General features: G+C 37.0%; 1 protein-coding gene across 7 annotated transcripts in view; it reads right to left on the reverse strand.

Annotated features, from left to right (window-relative positions):
- Window positions 1–27096, reverse strand: part of DLG2 (discs large MAGUK scaffold protein 2) — a 2057646-nt gene that overhangs the window by 969042 nt on the left and 1061508 nt on the right. For 6 of the 7 annotated variants that reach the window (XM_053202597.1, XM_027039894.2, XM_053202582.1 and 3 more), the window contains one exon: window positions 18892–19053. In XM_053202597.1, the coding sequence (XP_053058572.1) occupies window positions 18892–19053 (162 nt within the window). The remainder of the gene's footprint in view (window positions 1–18891; window positions 19054–27096) is intronic. The other variant, XM_053202585.1, reaches the window with a different exon arrangement.

Consider the following 27096-nt stretch of genomic DNA (forward strand, 5'->3'; position numbering starts at 1 on the left):
AAGTTTCCCATAAAAGTGGTAAGTAATTTGCATCACTTTAAAGAATAAACTTACCAGGAAAACTTCTTACATGGAACATCTGTTTCCTTGATGTTTAGGATTCAATGGCTGAATAAGTACTAATTGTATTCCAGAAGGAAAGAAAAAAAGATATATGTCTATTTCTCAGAAGGTATTTCCTGGATAAGATAATAATCTATCAAACGGGCTTGGCGGCTGTGCCAGGAAAATGATACTATGCTAAGAGAAGATTACAACCCCCAACTTGTAGTTTCTGATGTCAAGTATGGAAAAACTTTTTTCTTCCTTCTAAACATTTTTTTAAGGTAGAATGCCCTTCTCCATTCAATCAAATGTAGGAATAATCAACTGAAATGAGTGAAAGTATGAATAACAAAAAAGGGACACTATCTTTGGAAAGTTTGCTTACCCTATAGATACCCAAATAGTATCTTTTCTTTGGACACTAGGTTGAAAGAATCCCTCCTGCAGGAACTATTGAAAATTAATGACAGCATTTATACTTCAGAATTGTATCAGAGCTTTCATCCATTTTGTCTTTCCTACAGCATCTAGAATAAAGCCAGTACTTAGAAGCTTCCAAAGAAATCTTCAGTAAGTGATTTAAAATTTTAAAATTTATATTGACAACTACTAAAGTACCAAGTACTATGCTAATCACCAACAATGTTGGGACCTAAATAGCCTAGTGCTTCTATGAATGCTACCACCAATAACAATCTTCCACAATAAGGTAGCTGCTGAGGAGTGTCCATGGTGCCTCCAGAGTGCCAGGCAACCATGCTGGTTTTTATATACTCTTTCTCATCATTTCTTAAACTTGCCTAATAATAAAAATCACCTGAGATGTGTTTTAAAAATGCAGGTTCTCAGGCCTCTGCCCAGACATTCTGATTCAAGGAGTTTAAATGGGCCCAGTCATCCAGATTTTCAAAACAGGATTCCACATGGTCCTTAAGATGAGGTGAAATTTGGGAAAAACTATTTCATTCTCACAGCAGTCCTTTTAAGTAAGTAAGATGAATATATGGTGACTGAGAAAGTCTTGTGACATGCTCAAGGTCACACACCTAGCAAAGGACAGAGCTGTGGTTCCAAATTAGTTCTGCATGCTCAAAAGCTTATATAATTCTACCACTCAACTTTTGCAGCCAAGGCAAACAAAAGGCTTTAGGATTATTGCTATTCCTCAGACTCGAGGAAGCTATGCATGCCCTTGAATTAAGCTCTGGGATGAAGTGAAGCCAGTTTCCAACCAACTTAACTAAGACCAGAATGTAGACAGTAGGCTGTGACCATAGCTGAAGTGGGTCTGACCTAGTTTAAAGTCTGCTTCAGTCTGACAAAGAAAAATAAAATGGCTCTTTGGGGGTCTCTGTCTTTGCCTTTGAGTCCAAAGGCAAGCTCTTTTCTCAGCCAAGGCAAGCAAAGGGCTTTAGGATTATTGCTGTTCCTTCTTACACACGGGCAACAGGCCAGGTGGCATTTCCAAAGGCAACAGGCATTTCTCAGTAAAGCCATAAAGACGACTCTGCCTATGCCCTTCCAGTAGGAGGACCATTATACCTTTTGTGTTGTGCTAATCTGTCTTCAGTTTTTCTGCATGGGAACCTCTGTCTCTCCTCAGATTTTTTAGTAAACAATATCAATATTTATCAAGAACTTCTAGGAGCATAGAGAACACTGCATGCAATGTAGCTCCAGCTATTGGAATGAAGTGCCTTGAAAAAATCAGGTTTGAGACAATAAGAGAGCGGGGGGAAGGCTACTAGTAACTCTATCCTATGTCCTTCCACTTTATTTACCTTATTTATTTGTTTTTTCTTCTGCACTTGACTTCGAGCTCCTTTAGAACAGGGATTCTCATTTATCTTTAGATTTCTAGGAGTTTGTACAAGGCAGAACATAATAAATATACAGCATATTTGTAGTATGAATTTGCAACCAAATTTAACTATGTGATTTTGATCAAATAGCCTAATTTCATCTGGTCTCAGTTTCTTTCTCTGAAAGGCACAGGTAACAATAATTGGCCACCTATTTCACAAGGGCATTGTGATAATGGAAGGAGACATGAGAGAGTACCCTGTAAACCACAAAACAGCCTATGTGAATACAAGGCAGGTGGATTATGTCCCATTCATCATTCCACTCTGAGACACCTATCACAGGGCCTACCCCAAAGTAGGTACTGAAACAATGTTTAACGACTAACCTGAATTACAATTTACCATGAGCACAGAAGCACAGTGCTCAATCTCACCAAATTTTCATTTCAACTCCATGTAATACTCATATTATCATGTAATAAATGACAAAATAAAAACAAAGCTAATTTAAGGAGACCAATGACTTGTCCAAGGTCACATACAGTGAGTTGTAGAGGACCTTGAAGTGAACTATCTGGGTATCCTTTTAGATTTGAAGGAGACAAAAATAGGTAGGGTAAAGACTCAACTAATGAATGTTAATACAGAGGTAATTTAGAGAAGATGCCAAATAATATCCTTAGGCATAAAATGTATTTAAATCTAAGATATTTTCTTTAAAATAGTCATTATTCACAGCCATGATAGAGTCTCCTTAAGAAAACAAAAAAGCAAACTTCATAATCAGTTCTTCCAACAAATCTCACTACCAAAGTATGACGAGTTTGTTGAAAGCTCATGAAACTGTCAGCATCTGCTTTGCTGGAACTCATCTCATCTGATCATTTATTTGACAGAGGAGCAGCTTCAACTTCTGCAGTTTTCCTTAAATTGCTGAGATTTTTTCCCCCCAATTAAATCACCCAGTGACAGCAGCAATTCTATTAGGCTACTTTCTTAACTCGGTCAGAAGGCAGAAAGATAACAAGGTAAGGCTTGCAACCATATAAATCATGTTAAGAACCATCACTCAGTGGCTTCGGATCCAAATCAAAGCTAAGAAATACAGGATGACATTAGATGTTGAAATGAAAAATACCAACCATGTTTCTCTGAGACTCCAGCATTAGTACACAGCCACATTTTATGTAACAGTCTGCTCAGAGGATTAGTAAAACGCAGGCTGCAAAACCTGGAAATCCTCCTACCCACATTAAGCTAATTGAGTTGGAGACATCCAATTCATCACATTTGCAGCCTGATTTATAAGCAACTCACCCTGCCCTGGGGCAGAAAGTGAAATGTTATGAGCTAGCTATTCTTAAAATTTCAAACCCAGCAACTCTGAACCTGTCAATATCTTAATGGTACAGAGAAAAGAGGAAGAATCCAATTCAAGTGCACTTCTGTGACCCTGATGAAAAAATAAATATCCACTGCACATTTGATGACTGACATTTCCATGAACAGTCTAGCCATATATCGGATATCCTCTGTGCCTGAATACTATGGAAAATGCATCATCATTTTAGCAAGTTGATGGGGTAATTTGAAATCAGTTCTTTGCTACACTGCAACTTCCATTCAGCATAAAGAAAACAATCTTATGACAGTTAAAACCCCAATTCAGAGAGGGAGGATATTATAGCCTTGGCTTGCATAGCTGGTAAAAACTTATGATACTAACTAATAAACACAGAAAATTGCCTTAGGAGTACACATCAAAAATACTGAATCAAAAGCATAAGTTCTGCATTTAGAGCACTCTGAAATAAATGCAACCTCAATTCTCCTTGTCTGGGCAAAACTGTTGATCACTGCTACTGAGGGCTGCTGAGGAATCAAGTATGCCTCACTGACACATTGGATTGGGAGCACTCTTGTTTTGTTTTGTTTTGTTTTGTTTTGCTGACACAAAAGATTTCTTCTTGAGAAGAATAAGCATGCCTCATTCGGACAAAAACCATGAGGCGGTGAAATTATAGTCAAAGATTCTCAGAGATGGAAGGAGGCTTAAAATTCATTCCATACAAAAAATTTTAAATATATATATATATATTGTCCTTAGGGAGTCCATAGATGGGCTTCAAGTGATCCATATGTTCCCTGAAATTTTATGTAACGTTTTTGTGGGGAGATATATATATATATATATATATTTTTTTTTTTAATGGGAAAAGGGCTCATAGTTTTCATCAACTTGCCATAGGAGCTCATGACTTGAAAGAGCTTAGGAATATTGTTGTCTAATATTCTATCTCATACCTGAATCATCTCTAGCCTCTGTTGGAATAGCTTTAGGGAAAGGAAGATCACTACCTTACAAGGAAGCCCATCCTATCTTTGGCCAGCTCTATTTTAAAAACAAACAACAGGGACACCTGGGTGGCTCAGTCAGGCGTCTGACTCTTGATTTCAGCTCAGACCATGAGCTCACAGTTTGTGAGTCTGAGCCCTGCTTCAGGCTCTGTGCTGATGGTTGTGGAGCTTGCTTGGGATTCTCTCTCTCCCTCTATCTTTGCTCCTCCCCTGCTCATGCTCTCTGTCTCTCTCAAAATAAACAAACACTAATTTTTTTAAAATAAAAAATAAAAACAAACAACAACAACTTCCATGGCTTCTGTCTCTTCATTGTCTTCTCTAGAGATCACAGCATCTATAGAAATTGTATAGAATAGTTGCTCATTGTAAACAGTATAAATCCAGGACTACCATGTCCCCTGAACTGAGTCAGTTCTTCAAGGACTACATCACTCATACTTTTAATGTTTCCATTTGATGTGATTTTAATCCCCTCAGCAGCATATTTGGGCCTCTCTGGAAACACTCTGATTTGCTGCCTTTCTCCCTGAAACATGCTTCTCAGATCCTAAGGCCACATTCTGAAATGGTACAGAATAATCAATACTTTGTTCTTGGCATGACAATTCCATTTGGGTGGCCAAAAACTATACTGACTTTTATGAAATCCCCACATAAGGACAATTCTTTGAACTGACTATCTGCTGAACCCTTTTGCCTTATCATGTGTTGTTTTTTCCTTCCTCATTGGCCATCCTAAGAAGTGGGAAGGAGGAGAAGAGAATGGAAGAGAAAATGGAGACTAGAGAAGTAAGAGGTAGTCACAGGAGTCTGGTGGGGGTGGGGGTGGGGGAGCTCTAAGCACAGATGGTAAAATTCAAGCTGACAAACAACAACTTCTTTAATCTTAATAATTTCCCTAAATGCATTTATTATTATCTTCAGTATACAAATGTGGAAATAAGGGCTCAGAGAGGTTCAGTGATTTCCCAAAGAGCACACTTCTGACATCAAGACCACACTGTCCTGCAGTTCTTGTAAAGCATCTGATAAGATAAATAAGTATCCCCACTGTGTAGATTGGTCTTTTAGATATGGATCTTTTAAACTGTGGGTTTTTTAAATATAACTATCTCATCAATGTTTATGCAAATACACAATGTGATATCATAGTTAACTAGTGATGAGGCCAATGTTATTCTTAATCAAACTGATGCACACAATTTAGCTGGAGAGATTTAGGATGAGAGAGGTTTCTTGTCTAATGTCAACAACCTTGGTTTGGCCCTTTGAGAAAGCTGAACATTGGCATAAACAAATAAAAAGTTAGCATAATGATTTTGAGCACCATCCAGAAACTGGAATAAACAAACCTCTGATCTGTTGAGTAGGACACATCTGCTCTTTACTCTTCTTATGAAGTAGTGAAGTAAATTCTGGTCTGGGAATCTGGGAACCCACATTCTGGTCTTAGCTTTAGCACTAGCTATATGTCTCTCCTGGGAAATATAAGAACACGTCTGACTTCATTTCTTCATGTGTAGAGTAACAGAGGTGGACTGTATTATCTCAAATTCCCCTGATTACTTCTATGATTCTGTAAACTTACTATTGAATACAGGTCATCTATATAGGTAGGGAATGTACTGCCTGGGTCCACACAGCACATGATCTAAATTATCACAGGGTATTATGTTGTTTGAGCAGGGGTTCCTTTTTCTAATTCATATAATTATGTTGAATGGTTAGCAGCAGCTCTACTTGCACTGTCCATAATAGAGAAATAAAGCCTATTTTTAGAAATGCTATATTTAAATTTTATATTGCTTCTATAAATTTTTATCAATTTCATCAATAATTTTTAAATAATTTTAAATAATTCTATCATTTTAATAATTATATTTGAATTTATAATTTGATTAATTAAAAGTTTATATGATTTTATATATGTATTATATCTACTTAAATATATTTTCATATATAATTTATAATTTTTATTAATTAGAAATTTACAATTAAAAGCTGGTAACAAAAATGTCTTACTATTCTCTAACAAAACAACATGAAATTTCTTCGCATACAGCATAAAGAGAGAAAACCAGAAAATCTCTAGAGCATCTGAAGTTTAATTACTACAATTTTGATCTGATTTTTATAAGTGACCCCTGAGTTCTATGTGTGCCCTGTAGCTTAATGGCCCTTAAAGTGGCTACCCACTGGTGTTACATGTAAAGGACTTAGATAAGAGCCTCTTGAATGCATTTTAAAAGACCTTACCTGTGACCCCAAATTGGCCATGAACTCTAACACACTCAGTGTTCTGCCAGTGAAGAACGAAGGAATCATCTGCTGCTACCTAAGGTGATTTCGGTGAGTCAGCTGGCCTGGGGGAAAACCCCGTAGGAGGGCTGCATTGGAGTGAAATCTGCTCACTTGACACTGGCAATTCCTCTGTGAGTTGGGAAAAATCAGTTCAACTTTTTCTACCATATTTTCTCATAAAACATTATCTCTTAAATAAGCATGGTGACGTTTTCTTTGTATATGCCTATATACGAATTTAAAAATTGCCTTCTGGAATTCGATTTGTACTTACTAACCTTAGTAAGTAAGATTTAAAAAGCACTTTGTTATATAGTGTATGTTCACTAAATGATGAATGCACATCTTGATTTTCCTAAAAGAATTTAAATTCCTCGTAGACAGAGGCTTTTTTTTTTTTTTTTGTCTCTAATGGGATTTAGCAAAGATAATACACATGGTAATCATTCAATACAGGCTGTGGCATGGAATTCAAGACAGCAACTCTTCAAAGTTAGTTTGTAACAAAGTCACCTGGAGAGGTAATAAAAATATAGAGCCTGGGGCTTCTGTGTGATTCTGATGGCATACCCAAGTTTGAGAAACTCTGGTTTAAGTAATTTAATTGGTAGAAATGTCAGCCACAACAGGTGCTGGATAGAGAAAATAGAAGTGGTTAATACTATAAGGTGTTCAAGTTCAGGCTTTGACATTTCTGACCGATGTATTTTTAGGGAATCATTTAACTTCTCTGGGCTTAAACTTTTCTTCTTCCTCTCCCCTCTTATATTATGGGAAAGTTGGACCAGATCAGTGGCTCCCTGACTTTCTTGACCTTGATCACAATAAGATATTTTACACTATAAGCCAGCACACACCCAAACACACTCACACTAAACTGAAGCAAACGTTTCTTCCTGTAATGTACTCTCAAATTTTCTATTCTGTTCTGTCATCCTATTATGAAATTACCAAGTAAACTGACCTCACATCTACTAATGGATCACTTGCAGTTTGAAACTCCTGGATTTGATGATTTATACTATCCCCTTCAGTTTTAAAACTATACACTTCTCATTTGCTGGTAAATAATATAGCACCGTGACTGAGACTGAGGGGTATGATGTCAAACTAGCTGCATCCTATCCCAGAGCTATCAAGGACTAACCACGTGATCTTACAAAAGTTTTTTCTAACCTTTTTTGTGTCCATTTTCCTTTGTCTATAAAGCGGGAATAATAAGAAAACCTATCTTATGGGGTGGTTGAATGGGCTAACTTAATACATGTAAAGCATTTAGAGTACTGCCAACATATAATAGGAATTCAGTAAATGGTACATTTTACCACTGTTATTTCTCCTATAACAGCCTCTAGGTAGAAAGGTTGATAAATGGATATGAATACAAAGAAACAAAATTTATGAAATTAGACTTTACACTTTAGCAGTTACTTCATACCCCCTCCCCATGAAGGAAACAAGTAGTTTTGTTGAATAAATATACATGAACAAATAAAGATTGTGGATACAGCGAAAATCTCCTTGCTGAAGAGAACACTGAGTTAACTTGATTTCAACAGCAACAAAATTAAACTATACAAAACAGTACTTAGGTAAATCCATAAAGTTTACAGAAGTGGGATTTGATTTATATTTAGAGTTAGTGAAGTATTATTATAAATACATTGGCTAGACAGAGAATAAAAACTAGTTTCATTTTCATGGGTTAATAACATTCTCTCACTTTTAATGTGGTTAATGTATGAATTCAATAAGTTTGTTAAATATCTCTATTTTACTACCCAAAGTTTACTAGGTATTAACTTGTAATGATGAAATAAATTTTAAAAAATTATAAGAATTTTTAAATAAACATTCCATAAATTATAAATCTAAGCCAATTATTTCTTCCAAGTAGCCACCTAGAAAGATTATACAAATATTCTAATATCCTCCATAACTAGCCACCCAAGAAACTGTATCTCTTTATGCTTCAGTACAGTCTTGTTTGGACCACCTAAAACCTGGCCATGCACTAGCTTATTTGCTACACTTCATTTGAGCTAGCCAAGGTGTCATTCACATTCATATAAAATAACAACAATTTTAAATAATACAAACCCTTGCTTATTTGAGATGAAAATATTCTGTAGTGTAAAGCCATAGTCTCAAAGATAAGCAAGGGTGACGATACAAGAGTCCATCTTTACTGAGAGTTCAGAGTTTACTGACCTGAAATTCAGATTTGCTCTTTCACACAGTTTCTATTTTTAAAATATGCAATAATTACCATTTACTGAGCACCTAGTAGATGTCAAATGCTATGCTGAAGACTATTCATGTATCATATCAAGTATTACCTACAGCAACTCTGTATGTCCCATATTACTATGTACAGTAGGGAAGAGGTCAATAGATTTGCTAAACACAGCCAGGAAGCAAAACAGACAGAATATGGACACAAACAGGTCTGATTCTAAAGTCCATCTGCTTTCCACTACATGCTATTCCTTTTCTGAATTAGTCGGGAAAGAGTTAAAAATTCTATAGCCCAATCAGATACCAAAACTTATTTATAAATGCATGTGTGAGATGTGGAATAGTTTTATGTATATTTGCTAATAAAAAATAATTGAAAACATTCTCATTAAGCCCCTGTAAGGGTACAATGTCTGTGAGCTTTATGTATATTACAGAAACTCTTACAGAAAACCTTGGAAGTAGTGAAATCTTAGTCTTGAGAAGAACTTCTGTATGTCACTTAGGAATACCTGCAGTTACAAATAACCACTAATGACACTTATGTAGGATTATTATAAGTACTCCTCATTTTTTAAAACATTATACCTTTAATATATATATCTAATATTTCTTAGAGAAAATTTGTTGTTGTTGTTTTTATAATTAGTGTATAGATGAACAAAATAGGGGATTTGGATGTCACTCCACTGACTTATCTGTCCAAAGTCATGATGAAAACCCATGAACCCACAGTGGCTAATTCTAGATAGCATTCTTGAATTATAAGATGATGAGTTAGATCCTATGCCTATTATATTCTTCTTCCCTTTCTCCAAACTTCTAGTTTGAATGTCCAGGATTGTTTGAGGTATGCTATCAGTATCCTTTCCAATTAATGATAACTGAAGAAATGTTTCATTTGCATAGAATTTCTACCAGGAGGTTTTGTGTCTGGAATCAGTATATATGTCTGTCAAGACCATATTTCACTCAGCCATTTCCTTTCACCAAAGTCTGGGTCTGGAACAAAAATGCATTATTCACAAGTATGCAAATCCCTGCCAAAACCTTCTTATGTTTTTAGTAACTAAGAGCTTCTCAATTTAGCCTCACAAATCTCCGGTTTTTCCCTTAAGACCAGATGCTTCCTTAACTATCAGCTCAGCTACTTGCACCATCTAGTGGCAAGAGAGAGAAATGAATGAATTTTACATTTTTTTAAAGTTAGGAATTTTCTAAAATAGCAAAATCAGCTTAGTTTTCTAATTAGTAATATTACTAAAAGCACTATGGCTAAAAGGGAAAAATACATTTTTTCAGTTGATGGTCAGGACTCCATGATTATTGGATTCAAATATATTTCATAAGGTATTTCTTTCTCTTTTTAAAAATAATTACCAAGTAACAAATATTTGAGAAACATCTAGTGTTTGGCTAACACTATTCTAAGCAATACAGTGGAGCCTACATTTTATTATTGTATAAAATATGATCTTTTACTAGAAATGTATAAGTCAGTTAAGAAACATTAAAATGTGTATTGTGGTAAATCACTCACTGCTTTATGGTCTCCTCAGCAGGCCCCTTTCTGTCCCTAAAACCCTGGCCTGGTGGTATTGTCTCCTGTACTTATGTCATCAGATCTCTCATCCCTTTTTCCTGGATAATCCTGGCCACACTGTTTCAACTACACTGAAGGCTCCAAGTCTCCCTTTTCAGATCAGATCTCTCTCAATTCCCAGTTCTTTGTTTCAAACCACATGTGAAAATCTTCAACCTGTGTACAACAAAAATACCTCAAACTCCAATATTAAAACCCAAACTCATAATCTTTTTACCCCATCTTAAAATCTTCTCTTCCTTTGGCATTCTTGATTTCATTCCATAATACCTCCTCCATGCACTTGGTCAAATAAAAAAAAAAGTGAACTAAACTCTATTTATTTCTCTCCTCTACTTTCTATATTTATAGGTCTCCAAGTCCTGATTATATCTCTTCCTAAATAAGCTTTCTAATCTATCCCTTGCTCTATCCCCAATGCCTCTGCTTTATCCCAGAGCTTGTCTGCCTCTGGTGTTTTACCTGATGTCCTTGATTGTGATATCACCGTTTTCTTGTTTTTCTTCTAATCTGCTACATGACATGAGTAATACACTAATTTGCAAATCTGCCCGTGTCTCTCCTCTTTTAAACTGTGTAGTCATTTTGTCATTACCTCCAAGGTGAAGTCCAATATCCACAGAAGACCCTTCATTACCTGTTCCTGCCCATTTTCCTTGCTTTCTGGCATGATGTGGACCTGGTACTCCTTCCTTGATCCTTTATTCTATCTCTCCCTTTTCCACTGTCTGAAATTTCTATAATTCTTCCATATTGCTACAGAATTGCTGGAGTCTAAGACAACCATGACCTTTCTCCTATATCTCCTACTTCCATCAAGTCAAAAAATGACCTCCTCTATTATGTTTTCTCTGACCACATGCATCTGTAGCACTCCAACCTCAGAGAAAATTAAATCACTTCTCTACTTCTTAAGAATTTGCCTGTTGTTTGATACTTTCTTTATGGGACATAGTATGACATATTTTATGTATGCATCTCCAAATATGTTAATCTAACTATAGCATGCAAGCAACTTGAAGGCATGTTCTTCTTTGTATCCTTGGGGAATAACATAGAGCCCAGCATACGGTAGGAAGTCAAAGAGATTCTAAGGTACAAATGAATGAATGCATGAATGAATCAATCAAAACACAAAAGAGCTTTGTTCATATTCAACTTAACTGCATCTCAGAAATGCCAGATGATTTTCCCAAGTTTATCCAGCCAGAAAATGAAGAATCAGAATTCAAGCACATATTTTTGGCTCCAAAGCTCATGATGTTTTACAATAACCATAATACTTTCTGCCTAGAAGTAATGAAAACATGGACTGGGATAGAAGCTGTGGATACAAAGAAGGTGAGAACACTAAGCCATTTGAAAACAAAGGAGAGACTAAAGATGAAAAAAAAATTCCAATAATAATTCAAAAGTTCCTAGTTTAGAATATTGGAATAATATTAATATATCACTAACAATAAGGATAGCTATCATTTTTTGTATATTTTTCATGTGTCAAGCTCTGAGCTATCTTTGCATAGATTTTTCTCACTTAAATGTCAGTGAAGCATATAAGTGGATGCCACTATTTTACAAATATGAAAACCAAGACTAAAGAAAGTTAAGTAACTTGAGGAAGCTCACATAACTACTAAGTAGAGGACCTGATATTTGAATCACGTTGAGTCTGATTTCAGGGAAAGAATGAATTTTTATGTCATGATTTCTATTGTCTGTATTAGTCTTGGTCGATGTCTCTGTTACAGTATTTTCAAAGTGTATTGGTTCAACTAAAAAATTTTTGAATAAAGTGTTCCATGGCCAAACATGTCTGGGAAATACTGTATATTAACCATATCCCCATCTTAGAGGTTTATATTACATGTTATCATATTAAAAACTCAGGGAAATCCTTCATTTCCTTATAATGGTGACCAAAATCCACCAATACATTTTGGGAAATACTGGTCTAATTTCATTATAAATGCCAATAAGGGAGAAAAAAGAAAAAAGAAAACAAGAATAAGATATGGTCTAGTTATAGTAGTTTACACATTTATTAAGAGCAAGACAAATGTAGTGTCTAGAGGAAAGGACAATATATAGTTATGCAAAAATTATTTAAAATAATGAAAAAAGGCATATATATATATATATATATATATATATATATATATATATATATATAACTTTGCAAGCTACATGTACCATAAGATGGTATGACCAAGTGGAGTCAGACAAGAGTTAACAGGTAGGGCTTCATAGAGGAAGAGGACTTACACTATTGGCTAAAATATATTTCCTATGAGCAGTCTCTGGCAATGCTGGTAAGGAAATAGTGGAGCAAAGTCCACTTTGTTATCTTTCTTGCCCTCAATTCTATATACCAGCTTCCAACATTCATAAGCAATCTCTCCTATAATTTTCCCAAACTTGCACGGCCTAGGGTTTCTCCACTATTTTTCCATAGACATTCAACATATGCACAGTTGTTCAAAGGTATAGAAGGATATCCTAACCTCTCATATTCCTATTTTCCAGTAAAGCTTCCAGGACTGTTTACTGTCATCTACATGAGAGTTAGAATACAGAAAATCATATTTATCTACTTAAAGAAATTCACACCAATCTATGAAACAACAGCTTTAATCTTCCTTATAAATAGTCACTGAGTCTAAGAAGGTTATCACCATAAGACACAACATTTTTTAATGTATCCTAGGAGATGGTGCCAGTTTTAGTTGCAAGATATCATTGATTTTAGGGCACATTTCACTAAAAACGGTTTTTTAATGTTTATTAATTTTTGAGAAAGAGAGAGCGAGCTCGCTAGCGGTGGGTGGGAGTGAGGGGGCAGCAGGGACAGGCAGAGAGGGAGACAGAGAATCTGAAGCAGGCCCCATGCAATCAGTCCAAAGCTCAACATGGGGCTGGAATTCATGAGCCATGAGATGATGACTGGAACCAAAATCAGATGCTCAACCGACTGAGCCACCCAGGCGCCCCTAGGACACATTTCAGATATGTAATACATGAGGAAAATGCAGCATGAAAATTGATGAAATTCTTTGTCAATGATGATAAGGTCAGGGAAAACAGGACAACAGAAAGGGGAAAATAAGAAGTCTGTGCCTTGATTGCTTGCTTGTTTTTCTATTAATGTCACCAACCTTATAGAAAATAATTATTTATGAGTGTTCATATTTCCACTTACAAATAACTAATTCAACAAGTATTTGTCGAAGGACTAAGGACATAATAATAAACAAAACCAGCACAAACCTCGACTGTGCAGGTATTCATATAATGATGGTAATATTGACAGTAAATTTATTAAAACAAAACCAATAGTTCTGAAGAAAAGTAGAATTAGAACAATCAGCTGGATTTCTGCTCTAACAGATGTCTGGTTGACATGAAACAACTTTATTCATTAATTAATTTGTGGTGGAATGTCTAACTTTCACACTGCTTATTTCTGAAAATGATAAGATAGTTTATAAAATTAAGCATATATAGAATGAACATTTTAAAAGAATAAATAACCAAATAAAACTTATAGAAATAGATCTTGCCATATCCTGGGCAGAAGAAACATGGTGGCTGATTGGCTGGACTTACTTGGGATTTTCAATGACAAGCGCACCTACTATGAGGAGTGTATCTCAATGCAGAAAATTCTTCAATTGCTCAAAACAGAAGTGTGCTTTTCTTGCCAAGAAACATGTTCTTACAAGAGCAAAGGATTTTCCAAAAGGAAACTAGCGCCCAAATACCAGCTTTGATTTTTGTTAGTTTTGTTTTGTTTTGCCACAAGAGAAGAAGATAGTCTCTTGGGAGCTTACCACTGGGTGAACTGAGGTATTTTAAAGAAAGAACTTATTTTCCTTCTATTTCTTTATAAAGTTTCCATCTATCACTACTGTTGATGACTCTCACTTCGAAAAACCGAATTTCTTATGTATTCCCTTATATATCTGCTTAATAACAATTAAGAATAAGGGCATAAGAAAAAAGGACCTTCTACTTTTACATACATGGACCCAGTAAGTGAAAATTTGAATCTAAAATCTCTTTAAAAATAGAATAGTTTAGAGAGAGGTGATACAGCACAGGAGTGATAAAGAATACAGGCTTTGGATCCAGAGAGACCTGAGCTACAAATATTTGCATCCCTATTTACTAGTTTTTTGATTAAAGAGAACTATTTATAACTTTAAATTATAATCTCAGCAGAGATAATCTCAACAGAGGTAAAATGAGATGAATCTAGTAAAAGTGATTTTAAGGCCTTTGTCTTTATAGCTGGCTGATGGTAACAAGAAGGTCAAAGACAACATCCAGTGAGTGGTCCCAATGTGCCAAGCATGTCCTAAGCAGTTTACGTGTATTACTTTAATTAGTACACAAATCCTATGACATAAATATTATTGTAACCTCCATTTTTTCCAATAAGAAAGCCAAGCTACGTTAACTTGATCAAGGTCACATAGCTACCAAATGAAAGGGCCAGGGTTGAAATCCAGGTATTCTGAAGTCCAGGCTCTTAAAAATAAGCCTGCCTGTCCTTCTTCCTCCTCCCCTTTCCCATTCTTCTTTCTCTTGCTCTCTTATCAGATACTCTGTAAAGAGTACTCGGCTAGATGGCTGAGGTCTCACAGTACATAGGCTTCAGGAATTTGATTGCTGTTGCAGAGTGAGAATAAGTAACAAATAATTAGAACTCTGGTCTTTTAGGAAAGTGGTAAGTATATTTAGAAATCATGTTTTACTGGGGAGCCTGGGTGGTTCAGTCGGTTGAGCCTCCAACTTCGGCTCAGGTCATGATCTTGCATTTTGTGAATTCGAGCCCCACTTCGGGCTCTGTGCTGACAGCTCGGAGCCTGCAGCCTGTTTCAAATTCTGTGTCTCCTGTCTCTCTGTCCCTTCCCTGCTCACACTCAAAAAGAAATCGAGTTTTACTGCCCTTTGTTTCCCCATCACCTATTATTATGTGCACAGTAGAGACTCGATTAATATTTTGGAATTGACTTAAACTGAAAAGAAAATCCTCATGCTTTATTATAGGCCAGTTTCTTTTGTGCAAGAGTCTATGTGGCATCTGAAGGGAAAACATCCCCATCTCAAGGCAAAGAAAGCAAATTCTGTCGAATCCACTGCAAAATTGCGTTTCTCTTTCCAACCCCATACTTCACAATGGCTAAGGCATTCTAATGAAAACAGGCTAAGCAAGCCCATCTATCAGCTAGGCAGCGGGTGTGCACCAAAGGCAAATGAATCTTAGAACTGAGGCTTCCAGTGATAAGCGGTGATGGAAGAAAATGATTGTCAAACCTGCAATGGTAAGATTGCTCAGCTAATGATTTAGAGCCTGCTCAGTGTGGCATTTCAACTGTTATCCAGCAATCTCCCACTCTGTTCAGGCATGCCATATGTAAATTTTTAATTAGTACAAGAGAGCTGCATTGACTCCTAAGTAAGGTTCAGGGGGAATTAGCTGCTTGTGGGTTTTGCCTCCTCACTCTTCCCTCTTTTACTGCTTAACCCAAGAGGACCAGACAGATCAAAGGAGCAGAAAGGTTGAAAATGTGTCAGTCCTAATTGAGAATTTGTACCTCCCTACCATTTCTCTGACTCTAATAGGCTTCCTTTATGAGAAAATAACACATTAGATTTTAGTCATGGCAGGTTCTCCAAACACTTGAACTGTAATACAATAATCCCTTAACAACTTGATTAGGAGATGTGTCCTGTTGCTATAAAATTGCATGTGTTTGAGCCTGCCTGCGCTGGAGCCAGCTCACATTGGCCTGTGAGGCCTCATTTGTTTCCTTTTTCCAAATGCAGTCAGGTGCTTCAGGGTGGAAGCCTGAACTCAGCCATGATGGGTGTATTTACACCATGAAATTGGCAAACTCTACGTGTGTGTGTGCGTGTGTGTGTGTGTGTGTGTGTGTGTGTGTTTCTGGAAAATTTATGCCGGTTTGTCTTCATCACTATTGTTGACGTAAGAAAGGTACATAGTCTGTTCATTAAGACAATCTACAAGCATATCTTGTTCAGCACAAACACTTCTAACGTGTCATGGGGGGAAAGTCCTGGTTCCAAAATTGCTACTTCATAGCCTGTGTACAGAAGTCCTGGATGAATTCACCTTGCCATCTTCTTCACAATACCTTGGGGGTCACACCATGCACTGGTGATTCCAAAAGGGAAGGCAAACATACTCATGCCTGAATGTTTCCTATCAGGGGTTTATTATTCATAGGTGGCCACTTTTAAAACTGATGTGAGGTGTCTTCCATAAAAGACACCACTACAGTAAAAACCAATGCACTGTTTTTACCAGAAGAGAATAAGAAGTAAGACAGAAGGGAGAAACAGAAACAGAAAACCTACTCAAAGGAAAACCAACGTTGAAGATAACTTAACTCTGAGATTCCTGGAGGGCAAGGGATAAAGGTAAGTAGGAAAGATTCCTTTACATTTGAGATCCGATCTACAGAAAAAGCAAACTTTTCCTTTAACTCTAATAGACATTTTCCAAATAGACATTTTCCAATAATGGCATAACACATGGTGTAATCAGCCAAAGTGTAGGTGGTTAGACAATTATAATATCATATACATGCTTAAGACTTAATATATAAAGTTAATACCCTAACATGCTTTTATTGTTTTGTTCATTTTGTTTGTTTGTTTACTACAACTATGCTGCCTTTAGACTAGCCTTGATTAATCTTCTCAGCTTGAAGTCTTTAGGAGCTATGCTCTAGAACTAATTCAAATGTGCTACGAAAGGGACAAAGACAAGCAGGGTGAAAAGAAGGAAAGGATTCCCTGTGGAGGTTCTTACAGGGATTCTTTCAAGCAGTTAGAAGGTAAACACCTGAAATTTAAGTACTCTTAAATGCAATCCAGTCTCCCACCTTTGCCCTTTCTTGATTTACACTGGTCAGTACACAGAGTAAGTGTGAGTATTTGTTTGCAAACATGAGCATTTGTTTAAAGAAGGAAGGTATTAATCCAACTGCAGAATAGATTCACTGATTCCTACAGTTAGATTTAGACCTTAGAGACAATTTTGTACACCCTCCTGCTGAAGGAATCCCTTGCACAATACCACTGCCAGGTCATCTGCCTGCCCTGGACAATCTCTAGGTATAGGAAACTGCTGCTTTATCAAGTAGTCTACACCTGTTTGGGGTAGTAACTGCCAGGAGTCTTGGTCTCACAGCGATCCCATATATACATTCCTGCTAGTTTTGCACAGTAGCTCTGCTTCTGCCCTCTGGGTAACATCAATATTTTCTTCTACATGACAGCTCTAGAGGTGTAAGAAGGTAAATACCTTGTCCTCCAATCCTTAATCTTTTCTTCTCGAGACTAAACATACCCATTTCCATGAGTCATTTAATCATTTCTGATAAGGCTCTGGGAAGAATTGAACAATGAATTCCAGAGGCATAAGGTTTGCATATTTTTAAATATATAAACATATTTGCTAGAATTTGAAAATCAGCCTAAGATTTTAAGTAATTAGTGGTAACTGGAGCTAGTTTATTTGAGAATACATTTTTAGGATGCCAGGGTGTTTAAAATGTGCCAAATTTTGGAACAATATTAAAATACAATTTAGCCTCTCTTTGATGTTTTAGAAGGTATAAGATTCCAGAAAGCACTAGGGCCACTTTTATGGCTTTATTTTTTATTGTGACACAGCTATGCAGAAGTGCTGATGAAGTAAATGTTCTAACAAAATTGAAAAATAGGATTTTCTTTAGCAATAAACAAAGAGTTATTTTAGTAGGTTTTTTTGTTTATCTGTTTTGTTTTGTTTTGTTTTTTTATCTGAATTCTCTTCTGTTACATCATTGACTCTAGATCCACTTTTTCAACTCTAATAAACATTTATGAGCTTTTATCCTAAGCACAAAATCCCATGGCATCAGCAAAGAAAAAGGGAGAGTAATTTGCAACCAAAGAGCACAGAAAATCCTCTCATTTAATTGTCCTTTTTTTTGTCAATATACCATTTATCAAGAAATTGCTTACAAATTAAGGAAAAAAGGTAGAAAGTGTTGGGAAAGAAAGAAATATAGTTTAAAATTGAGGCAGTGATGAGCCAACTCACATGGTTTTTTAAGTCTAGATGGCAAAGCAATCATTAGGTGTTAACATGTTATACTTACTTCCTTTGTATTATCTGGGACCAGGAACAGAGATGGAGAGGTAGCATTTGGACAAAATCTTGATGTACTTCTGGATTTTCTAAATATGTGGATAACTTATTTTCCCTTTCAATTTTCATCCCTTGCTCTTTCCTTAGCCCAGTCTTAGCAACTAAAAAGAGTGCCAAGACATTCAAACAACTGCAAGAGCAAATGCCCAGTGTCAGGAGCTCTAGGTAAGCCTCCAAACCACACAGGAAGACCCGTTAGCTTCCAAGGGCCAGTGTAGCGTTTAAAGACAACCTCATTTAATCAGGTCAACAAACATCGCCCTTAGCATGGCAGACCAACCACTGCCACCAGCTCTGACAACAATATAACTGACCTTCAGAGGAGAGATGTGAGACTGCAAGACATATCCGTGGACATTTTCTATTTGAGACAGGTTCTTTTCTGACACATGCACCAGCTCAGGTCCTCTTACTTCATGGGTTAGTCGAGGTAAAGAATGATCATGCGGAGCGTCCTCATCTTGATATCGATACTTCTAGGAGAAAAGACAGGGAAGAAAGAAGAAAAGCATTAGTGTTGGCAAAGGGTATGGTTGATAACTTCACATCCTAACTTCATATACGGGACACAGTACATACCTACTATTGACTAAACAGACAACAAATTCACCAAACAGGCTTTGCTACAGACTCTTCTACGGGTCACCATAAGCAACCTCAATACTGAATGCTGAGCAAACCTCAATACTGACCAACCCAGATGACTTGTTTTTACCTGACCACTACTATCTCTATTCATAAGGTACAGAAGGGTGATAACAAATGATAAAGAGACAATTTACCTAAATAGATGAGGAAGTAATCATCCAAATGACCAGATTGCCTAAGTATGTGTGAAAATTTCTAGGTTAAGGATGGAGAAAGAAAAAAGGATTGGGAAATAAAATGGAATTCTGATACATTCCATTCAGGAAACTTATTATCTATCTATCTATCTATCTATCTATCTATCTATCTATCTATTTTGAGACACTGCATGCAAGAGTGCAAGCAGGGGAGGGACAGAGGAAGAGGGAGAGAGAGAGAATTTTAAGCAGGCTCCACATCCAGCATGGAGACTGATGTAGGACTCAGTCTCATGACTGTGAGATCATGAACTGAGCCAAAATCAAGAGTTAGACACTTAAAGGACTGAGCCACCCAAGTGCCCCAGGAAACTTAATTTTGTTTTCAGAATTTGTGAAAGGCTTAAGTTCCCTGGGAAATGTGGAAAAATGTGGGTTTTTTTTCCACAAAAGGAAGACACTCTTCTCTTCCTTTCACATTCAAAGAGAAGGAGCACTGCTTTGGGTTAGCCAGACTCTGGGACAAAGGATCACAGTTTCCAAAAATGGAGCTTCATTTTAAAGAACTTCAAAAATCAAGGCAAAGGGTCTTCCAATATTCAGATGATTCCCTGAAGGAAAAGAGATAATAGTTCATTCTCTCTTGACCCCTTTTCTCTTTTATTGTCTTCTTTATACACACCTGTAACAATAAGGGCAACCTCTGGCAAAGGCTATCTTTAAGTCTTTCAACCAGACCTAAGGAAGGTGGTAGGGAGGAAAAGGATCAGGACAAGGAATAATAGGGATAAGTACAGCCCTAGTCATCGTGTTAGTCTCCATCTGTGGCATTGGCTTGTACTTCCTATCTTTGTGTCTCTCTTTACTGCTCACTCCTTTCCCTTTGGAGCTGCCCCTTCAGAGTCCCATTGTTTCAAGGCTGTTTGTCTACCTGGGAAAGAAAAAAAGGGAATATTCTATATCCACTCCCAACCCAGCTAACAAAATGTTAGTTTGCCTTGCTTTGCCTTTGTTCTGTGAATGCACAAGTATAAATATTATCATAATACATCAACTTAGACTTAACCGTACCATATAAACTTTTCCCCAGTACCTCACTATTGTTATCACCAACAGTTATTTTAATCACATCAGATTATTAACAACATGTGTTTTTACAAAATCATGCTATGTTACTGTCATTTTGAAGGTGAAACAGGATTTCTTGGACATCAGCTCTAAGTCTGACTCATAATCTGACAGTAACAAGGAGAACCATCCAGGGTCGGGAATTCGATCTGTTGTCCACTCTTAGTCACAAGATGACTATAATTACTTATATTTTATAGGAAGGCTTTCTGCAATGTTCCCAGCTTAATATTAGTTGAAAAAAAAACACCAAAAACAAAAAACAAAAAACTTACAGCTAACAGGGGAGGGGCCAAGATGATAGAACAGTATGGAAGTGTGTTTTGCATCTCTCATCCCTGAAATATAGCCAGATCAACACTAGACCATCCTGCACACCTAGAAAACTTATTTGAGGATTAACACAACAATATGCACAACGTGAAACAAAGAACTCAGCAGGAACACGGGGTGGAGAGGTGAACTGGGGGAGAGAGAAGCTGTGGAGGGCAGGGAGATGTTTTTGCTTGTGAAGAGAGGAGACGGATGGGTGGAGAGTATGGGAAAGCATCCCTCCTGCCCAAAAGCAGCTGGAGGGAAAGTACACAAGGGACTTAAGAAAAAAGGGAGAAAAGAGAAAGGAGAGGGTTTAAATTTCATTAAGACTCTATAAACAGGAGCACAGAGTTTGAAACTCTACAGCCTAATACCTGGCGGTGCTTGGGTGGAAAAGGCGAATTCCCAGGAGCACAGTGAGGTCTGGGAGGTCCTCAGGCAACACAGGGAGAAGCGGCTCCAATGTTGGAGGGACATTTGGTAGAGGCTGTGTGGCCACCAGGTCCCAGCAGATCCCAGAGAGCAACCATATTCGCTGGTGCTGGAACAAGGTCATTATAAGGGTGAAGCCCAGTGCCCAATGTGTGTTGTGATTTTCCATAATCCCTGAAAGGACATGATCACATGAACTTTTTCTGGGGCGGGTTGACACCCAGCCACAGTCTCTGGGCATCGGCAAGCAGCATGTTCCCGAGAACGTTCCTGGGTGCGGCCAGCACCCAGCCATTGCTTGGTAAGACCCTCCCACAGAGGGTCTGAGTGGACCAAAGCCGCAATCCCTCAGAAGTGAGGGGTCAGGAAACACAGCCTCATCTGAGATAAAACTCAGGAGGCAAGTGACACCTGGCAAGCTGCTGGCTTGGTCACAGACAGTGTAAAAGCGGAGAGTGGACGGAAGCCAGAGACAAAAGTATGCAACTACAGGTTGGAGAGAGCACAGAGTTCCAATACTAGACACTGGGTAGCTGGGTGACATCATTTTCACCCGTCCTGTGCATGTGCATACACACCTACAGTCGCCACAACAATCCACACCATAAGCTAAGCAGCACCATCTAGTGGAGAATGGAACCGAGCCGTTACACTAAGCCCCGCCCAATGGGGGTCAACCTAGCTTTACAGGAACACCACAAATCTCTCCACCTGCTTAGTTTATGGACTATAAAGCGCTTCATAGTTTAACTTCTAGGGGAAAACAATACAATTTCAATTATATTTCAGTCTGTTCTTTGGTCCATCTTTCAATTTTCTTTTTCTTTTTCATTTCTTTTCTTTTTCTTCAATACAAAAAGGGGAAAATATTTTCATTTTCAATTTTTATTACAAATATTTTTTTCTACTATAATTTTTGTAACATTGTCAAATTCTATTTCCATCCTTTCATTTTATACTATTCCATTGCATTCATTTTCTCAAATTTTCAAACATTTTCCTTTTTTCCCTTTTTTTCTGTAATCAATCAAACTTCTTTCAGAAACCAGACCAAAACACACCTAGGATCTATCATCATTTATTTGATTTTTGTGTATGTGTGTGTGTGTGTGTTGTTTTTATTTTTTTAATTTTTTTACATTATTAATTCCTTTTATTCCTTCAAAATAATGAAACAAAGGAATTCACCCCAAAAGAAAGAGCAATAAGAAATGACAGGGATATAATCAACACAGATACAAACAAGATGTCTGAATGAGAATTTAGAATCACAATAATAAGAATACTAGCTGGGGTTGAAAATAGATTAGAATCCCTTTCTGTGGAGATAGAAGAAGTAAAATCTAGTCAGGATGAAATAAAAAAAATTGCTATAACTGAGCTGTAATCTCAAATGGATGCCATGGCGGCAAGGAGAGATGAGATAGAGCAGTGAATGAGTGACACAGAGGACAAACTTATGGAGAATAATGAAGCAGAAAAAAAAGAGGGAGACTAAGACAAAAGAGCACAATTTAAGAATTAGAGAAATCAGTGACTCATTAAAAAGGAACAACATCAGAATAATAGAGGTCCCGGAAGATGAAGAGAAAGAAAAAAGGGTGGAAGGTTATGTGAGCAAATCGTAGTGGAAAACTTTCCTAACCTGGGGAAAGACAGAGATCAAAATCCAGGAAGCACAGAGGACTCCCATTAGATTCAGCAAAAACTGACCATCAACAAGGCATATCATAGTCAAATTCACAAAATACTCAGGTAAGGAAAGAATCATGAAAGTAGCAAGGGGGAGAAAGTCCTTAACCTACAAGGGAAGATAGACCAGGTTTACAGCAGACCTATTCACAGAAACTTGGGAGGCCAGAAAGGAGTGGCAGGATATATTCAATGTGATGAATCAGAAAAATATGCAGCCAAGAATTCTGTATCCAGCAAGGCTGTCATTCAAAATAGAAGGAGAGATTAAAAGTTTCCCAGACAAAAATTAAAGGAGTTTATGAGCACTAAACCAGCCCTGAGAGAAATTTTAAGGGAGACTCTCCAAGAGGAGAAAAGATAAGGGAAAAAAAGACCAAAAGCAGCAAAAACTAGGAAGGACCAGAGAACACCATCAAAAACTCCAACTCTACAAGAAACAGAATGCCTATAAACTCATATCTTTCGGTATTCACTCTAAATGTAAATGGAGTAAATGCTCCAATCAAAAGACATAGGGTAACAGAATGGATAAGAAAACAAGATCCATCTGTATGCTGTTTACAAGGGACCCACTTTAGACCTAAAGACACTTTCAGATTGAAAATAAGGGGATGGAGAACCATCTATCATGCTAATTGTTGACAAAACAAAACCAGAGTAGCCATACTTATATCAGACAATCTAGACGTTAAAATAAAGACTGTAACAAGAGATGAAGAAGCACATTATATCATAATTAAGGGGTCTATCCACCAAGAAGACCTAACAATTGTAAACATTTATGCACCAAATGTGAAAGCACCCAAATATATAAATCAGTTAATCGTAAACATAAAGAAACTCATTGATAATAACATCGTAATAGTAGGAGACTTCAACACTCCACTTACAACAATGGACAGATCATCTAAACAGAACACCAACAAGTAAACAATGGTTTTGAATGACACACTGGACCAGATGGACTTAACAGATATATTCAGAACATTTCATCCTAAAGCAGAATATACATTCTTCTCCAATGAACATGGAATGTTTTCCAGGATAGATCACATACTAGGAGACAAATCAGCCCTCAACAAGTACAACAGATCAAGATAATACCATGCATATTTTCAAAAACAATGCTATGAAACTCGAAATCAACCACAAGAAACAATTTGGAAAGATAACAAATACTTGGAGACTAAGGAACATCCTACTAAAAATGAATGGGCTAACCAAGAAGTTAAAGAGGAAATTAAAAAGTACATGGAAGCCAATGAAAATGATAACACCACAGCCCCAAACCTCTGGCACGCAGCAAAGGTGGTCATAAGAGGGAAGTATATAGCAATCCAGGCCTTCCTAAAGACGGAAGAAAGGTATCAGATACACAACCTAACCTTATACCTTAAAGAGCTAGAAAAAGAACAGCAAATAAAACCCAAAACCAGGAGAAGGCAGGAAATAATAAAGATTAGGGCAGAAATCCTTGCTATCAAAACCAAAATAAAACAGTAGAACAGATCAATCAAACCAGAAGCTGGTTTGTTGAAAGAATTAACAAAATTGGTCACCCCAAACCAGTTTGATCAAAAAGAAAAAGGAAAGAACCCAAATAAATAAAATCAAGAATGAAAGAGCAGACATCACAGCCAACACAGCAGAAATACAATAATAAGAAGAGAATATTATGAGCAATTATATGCCAATAAAATGGGCAATCTGGAAGAAATGGACAAATTCCTAGAAACATATAAACTATCAAAACTGGTAGGGTCACCTACCTAGTGGGCCTAAGATCCGGGATCCTGTCCAAATAATTTGAATCTGAATCCTATTTCTATCATCAGCCTGTCCTCCTCTCCCATAAGGATGTGAAGCACAAGCCTGATGATTGAATTGACAGCTTAGTGGAAAATGCTTCATTAAGAACACTGAACAGAATGATGTCAGAACATTTCTGTAAAGTGAAAAGTACCATACTTCTGTTTTTCTAACCCTGTGAGTAATTTGGGAAGGCAATTTGCCTCAGAAGCAGAAATAAAGTTTAACATTCGCTCTTGATTAATTATGTGTTCAATGAGAGTGGAATAATGTCATACACATGCCCATTTTAGTTTCTCAGGCTTTCAGGCCACTTCCCCTCCATATCCCCCACCCCCTTCAATTCTCTCTCAGGGAGATACTACCATCTATGCAGTCACCTGGACCAGAAAAGTAGGAATCAGTCAGACTCCATCCTCTCTTTCATTCTCTCATCTGCCAATTTGATAAATCGCTGAGTCTGCCTAATTTATATCTTAAATAGTTCTTGAGTCCACTGCATCCTCATCTGCCACCACCACCACTGCCCACATTCAAGTTCTTATCAGGTCCCATCCGGGGAACCTCTGGACTGTCCAGACTGCCACTGAGATTGCTCTTTCCCATTCATCCTCTACACTGCACCAGGCAACTTTCTGAAATCGCAAACTGGCAAAGTCTTTCTCTTTAAACCCATTCAGTGGTCCCCACTGCCTATAGGACAGAGCTCAAGCTTCCTTATTCTCCTATAAGCTACTCCCTAACACCACTACCTGAGCAGCGTCCCCATTACTTCTGAACTCTTTTATCTTGTTACTCTCACCTCAGGATTGTGGAATGAATATAAGCATATCATTACTTCCAGTTTTTTAAATACTGTTTTAAAAATTCTGGTAAAATACACATAAAAATTTCCATCACAACCATGTTTAAGTGTTAAGTAATATTAAGTATATTTGTATTAATGTGTAACCAATCTCCAGAACTTTTCATGTTGCAAATCTGAAACTCTATAGTCATTAAACAGCAATATCCATGTTTCCCACACCCCTTCCTCCTGCCCCCAGCCCCTGGCAACCACAATTCTACATAATCTACTTTCTATTTCTATTAATTTTACTACTCTAGATACCTTACATCAGCAGAATCATACAGTATGTGTCTTTTTATAACTGGCTTATTTATCATAATGTCCTCAAGGTTCATCTATGCTATAGCATGTGACAGGATCTCCTTCCTTTTTTTAAGGCTGAATAATATTCCATTGTATATACATACCCGATTTTGTTTATTCATTCATCTGTAGATGAGTAGTTTGGTTGCTCCCAAACTTGGCTATTGTGAATGCTGCTGTGAACACAGGTATACAAATCTCTCTTTGAAACCCTGCTTTCGATTTTTTGGGATAGATACCCAGAAGTGGATAATATGGTAATTCCATTTTTTTAATTTTTTTGAAGAGTTTAAGCTTTTTAAAATTTCACATATGTGAAAACAGCTTCATGCCACTTGTAACAGGAAATACTTGTATTCTGATCAAGATCCAAGAGTACCAGAAGTAAAATTTTACAAAGTTAAAATGATTACTGTAGTTCCTGAAGAATTCCTACAGTGAGATTTGGCAGGTTGAGAGAAAGATCCCATCCTTTATTCTTTTTTAATTTTTAAATGTTTTAATTTATATTTTAGTTAGTTAATATACGGTGCAATATTGGTTTCGGAAGTAGAATTCAGTGATTCATTGCTTACATGCAACACCGAGCGCTCATCACAAGTGCCCTTCTTAACAACCATCATCTATCTCTTCTTCCACCCACTTCCTTCCATCAACCCTCAGTTTGTTCTCCATCATCAAGAATCTGATAGTTTCGCTTTCTTCTCTTTTTCCCCCTTTGTTCATCTATTTTGCTTCTTAAATTCCACATGAGTGAAATAATATATTTGTCTTTCTCTAACTGACTTACTTTGCTTAGCATCATACATTCTAGCTCCATCCACATCATTTCAAATTACAATATTTTTTGATGGCTGAGTAATATTCCATTGTATGTATATACCACATCTTCTTCATCACTCATCAGTTGATAGACATGTGGGCTCCCTCCATAGTTTACCTATTATTGATTATGCTGCTATAAACATTGGGGTGCATGTACCCCTTTGAATTTGCATTTTTGTGTCCTGTGGTTAAATAGCTGCTAGTGTAATTACTGGATCATAGGGTAGTTCTATTTTTATTTTTTTAAGGAACCTCCATACTATTCTCCAGAGTGGCTGCACCAGTTTGCATTCCCACCAACAGTGCGAGAGAGTTACCCTTTTTCCACATCCTCGCCAACACCTGTTGTTTCTTGTGTTGTTAATTTTAGCCATTCT

The sequence above is a fragment of the Acinonyx jubatus genome, chromosome D1 (assembly GCF_027475565.1).
Source record: "Acinonyx jubatus isolate Ajub_Pintada_27869175 chromosome D1, VMU_Ajub_asm_v1.0, whole genome shotgun sequence".
Lineage (NCBI taxonomy): Eukaryota > Metazoa > Chordata > Mammalia > Carnivora > Felidae > Acinonyx > Acinonyx jubatus.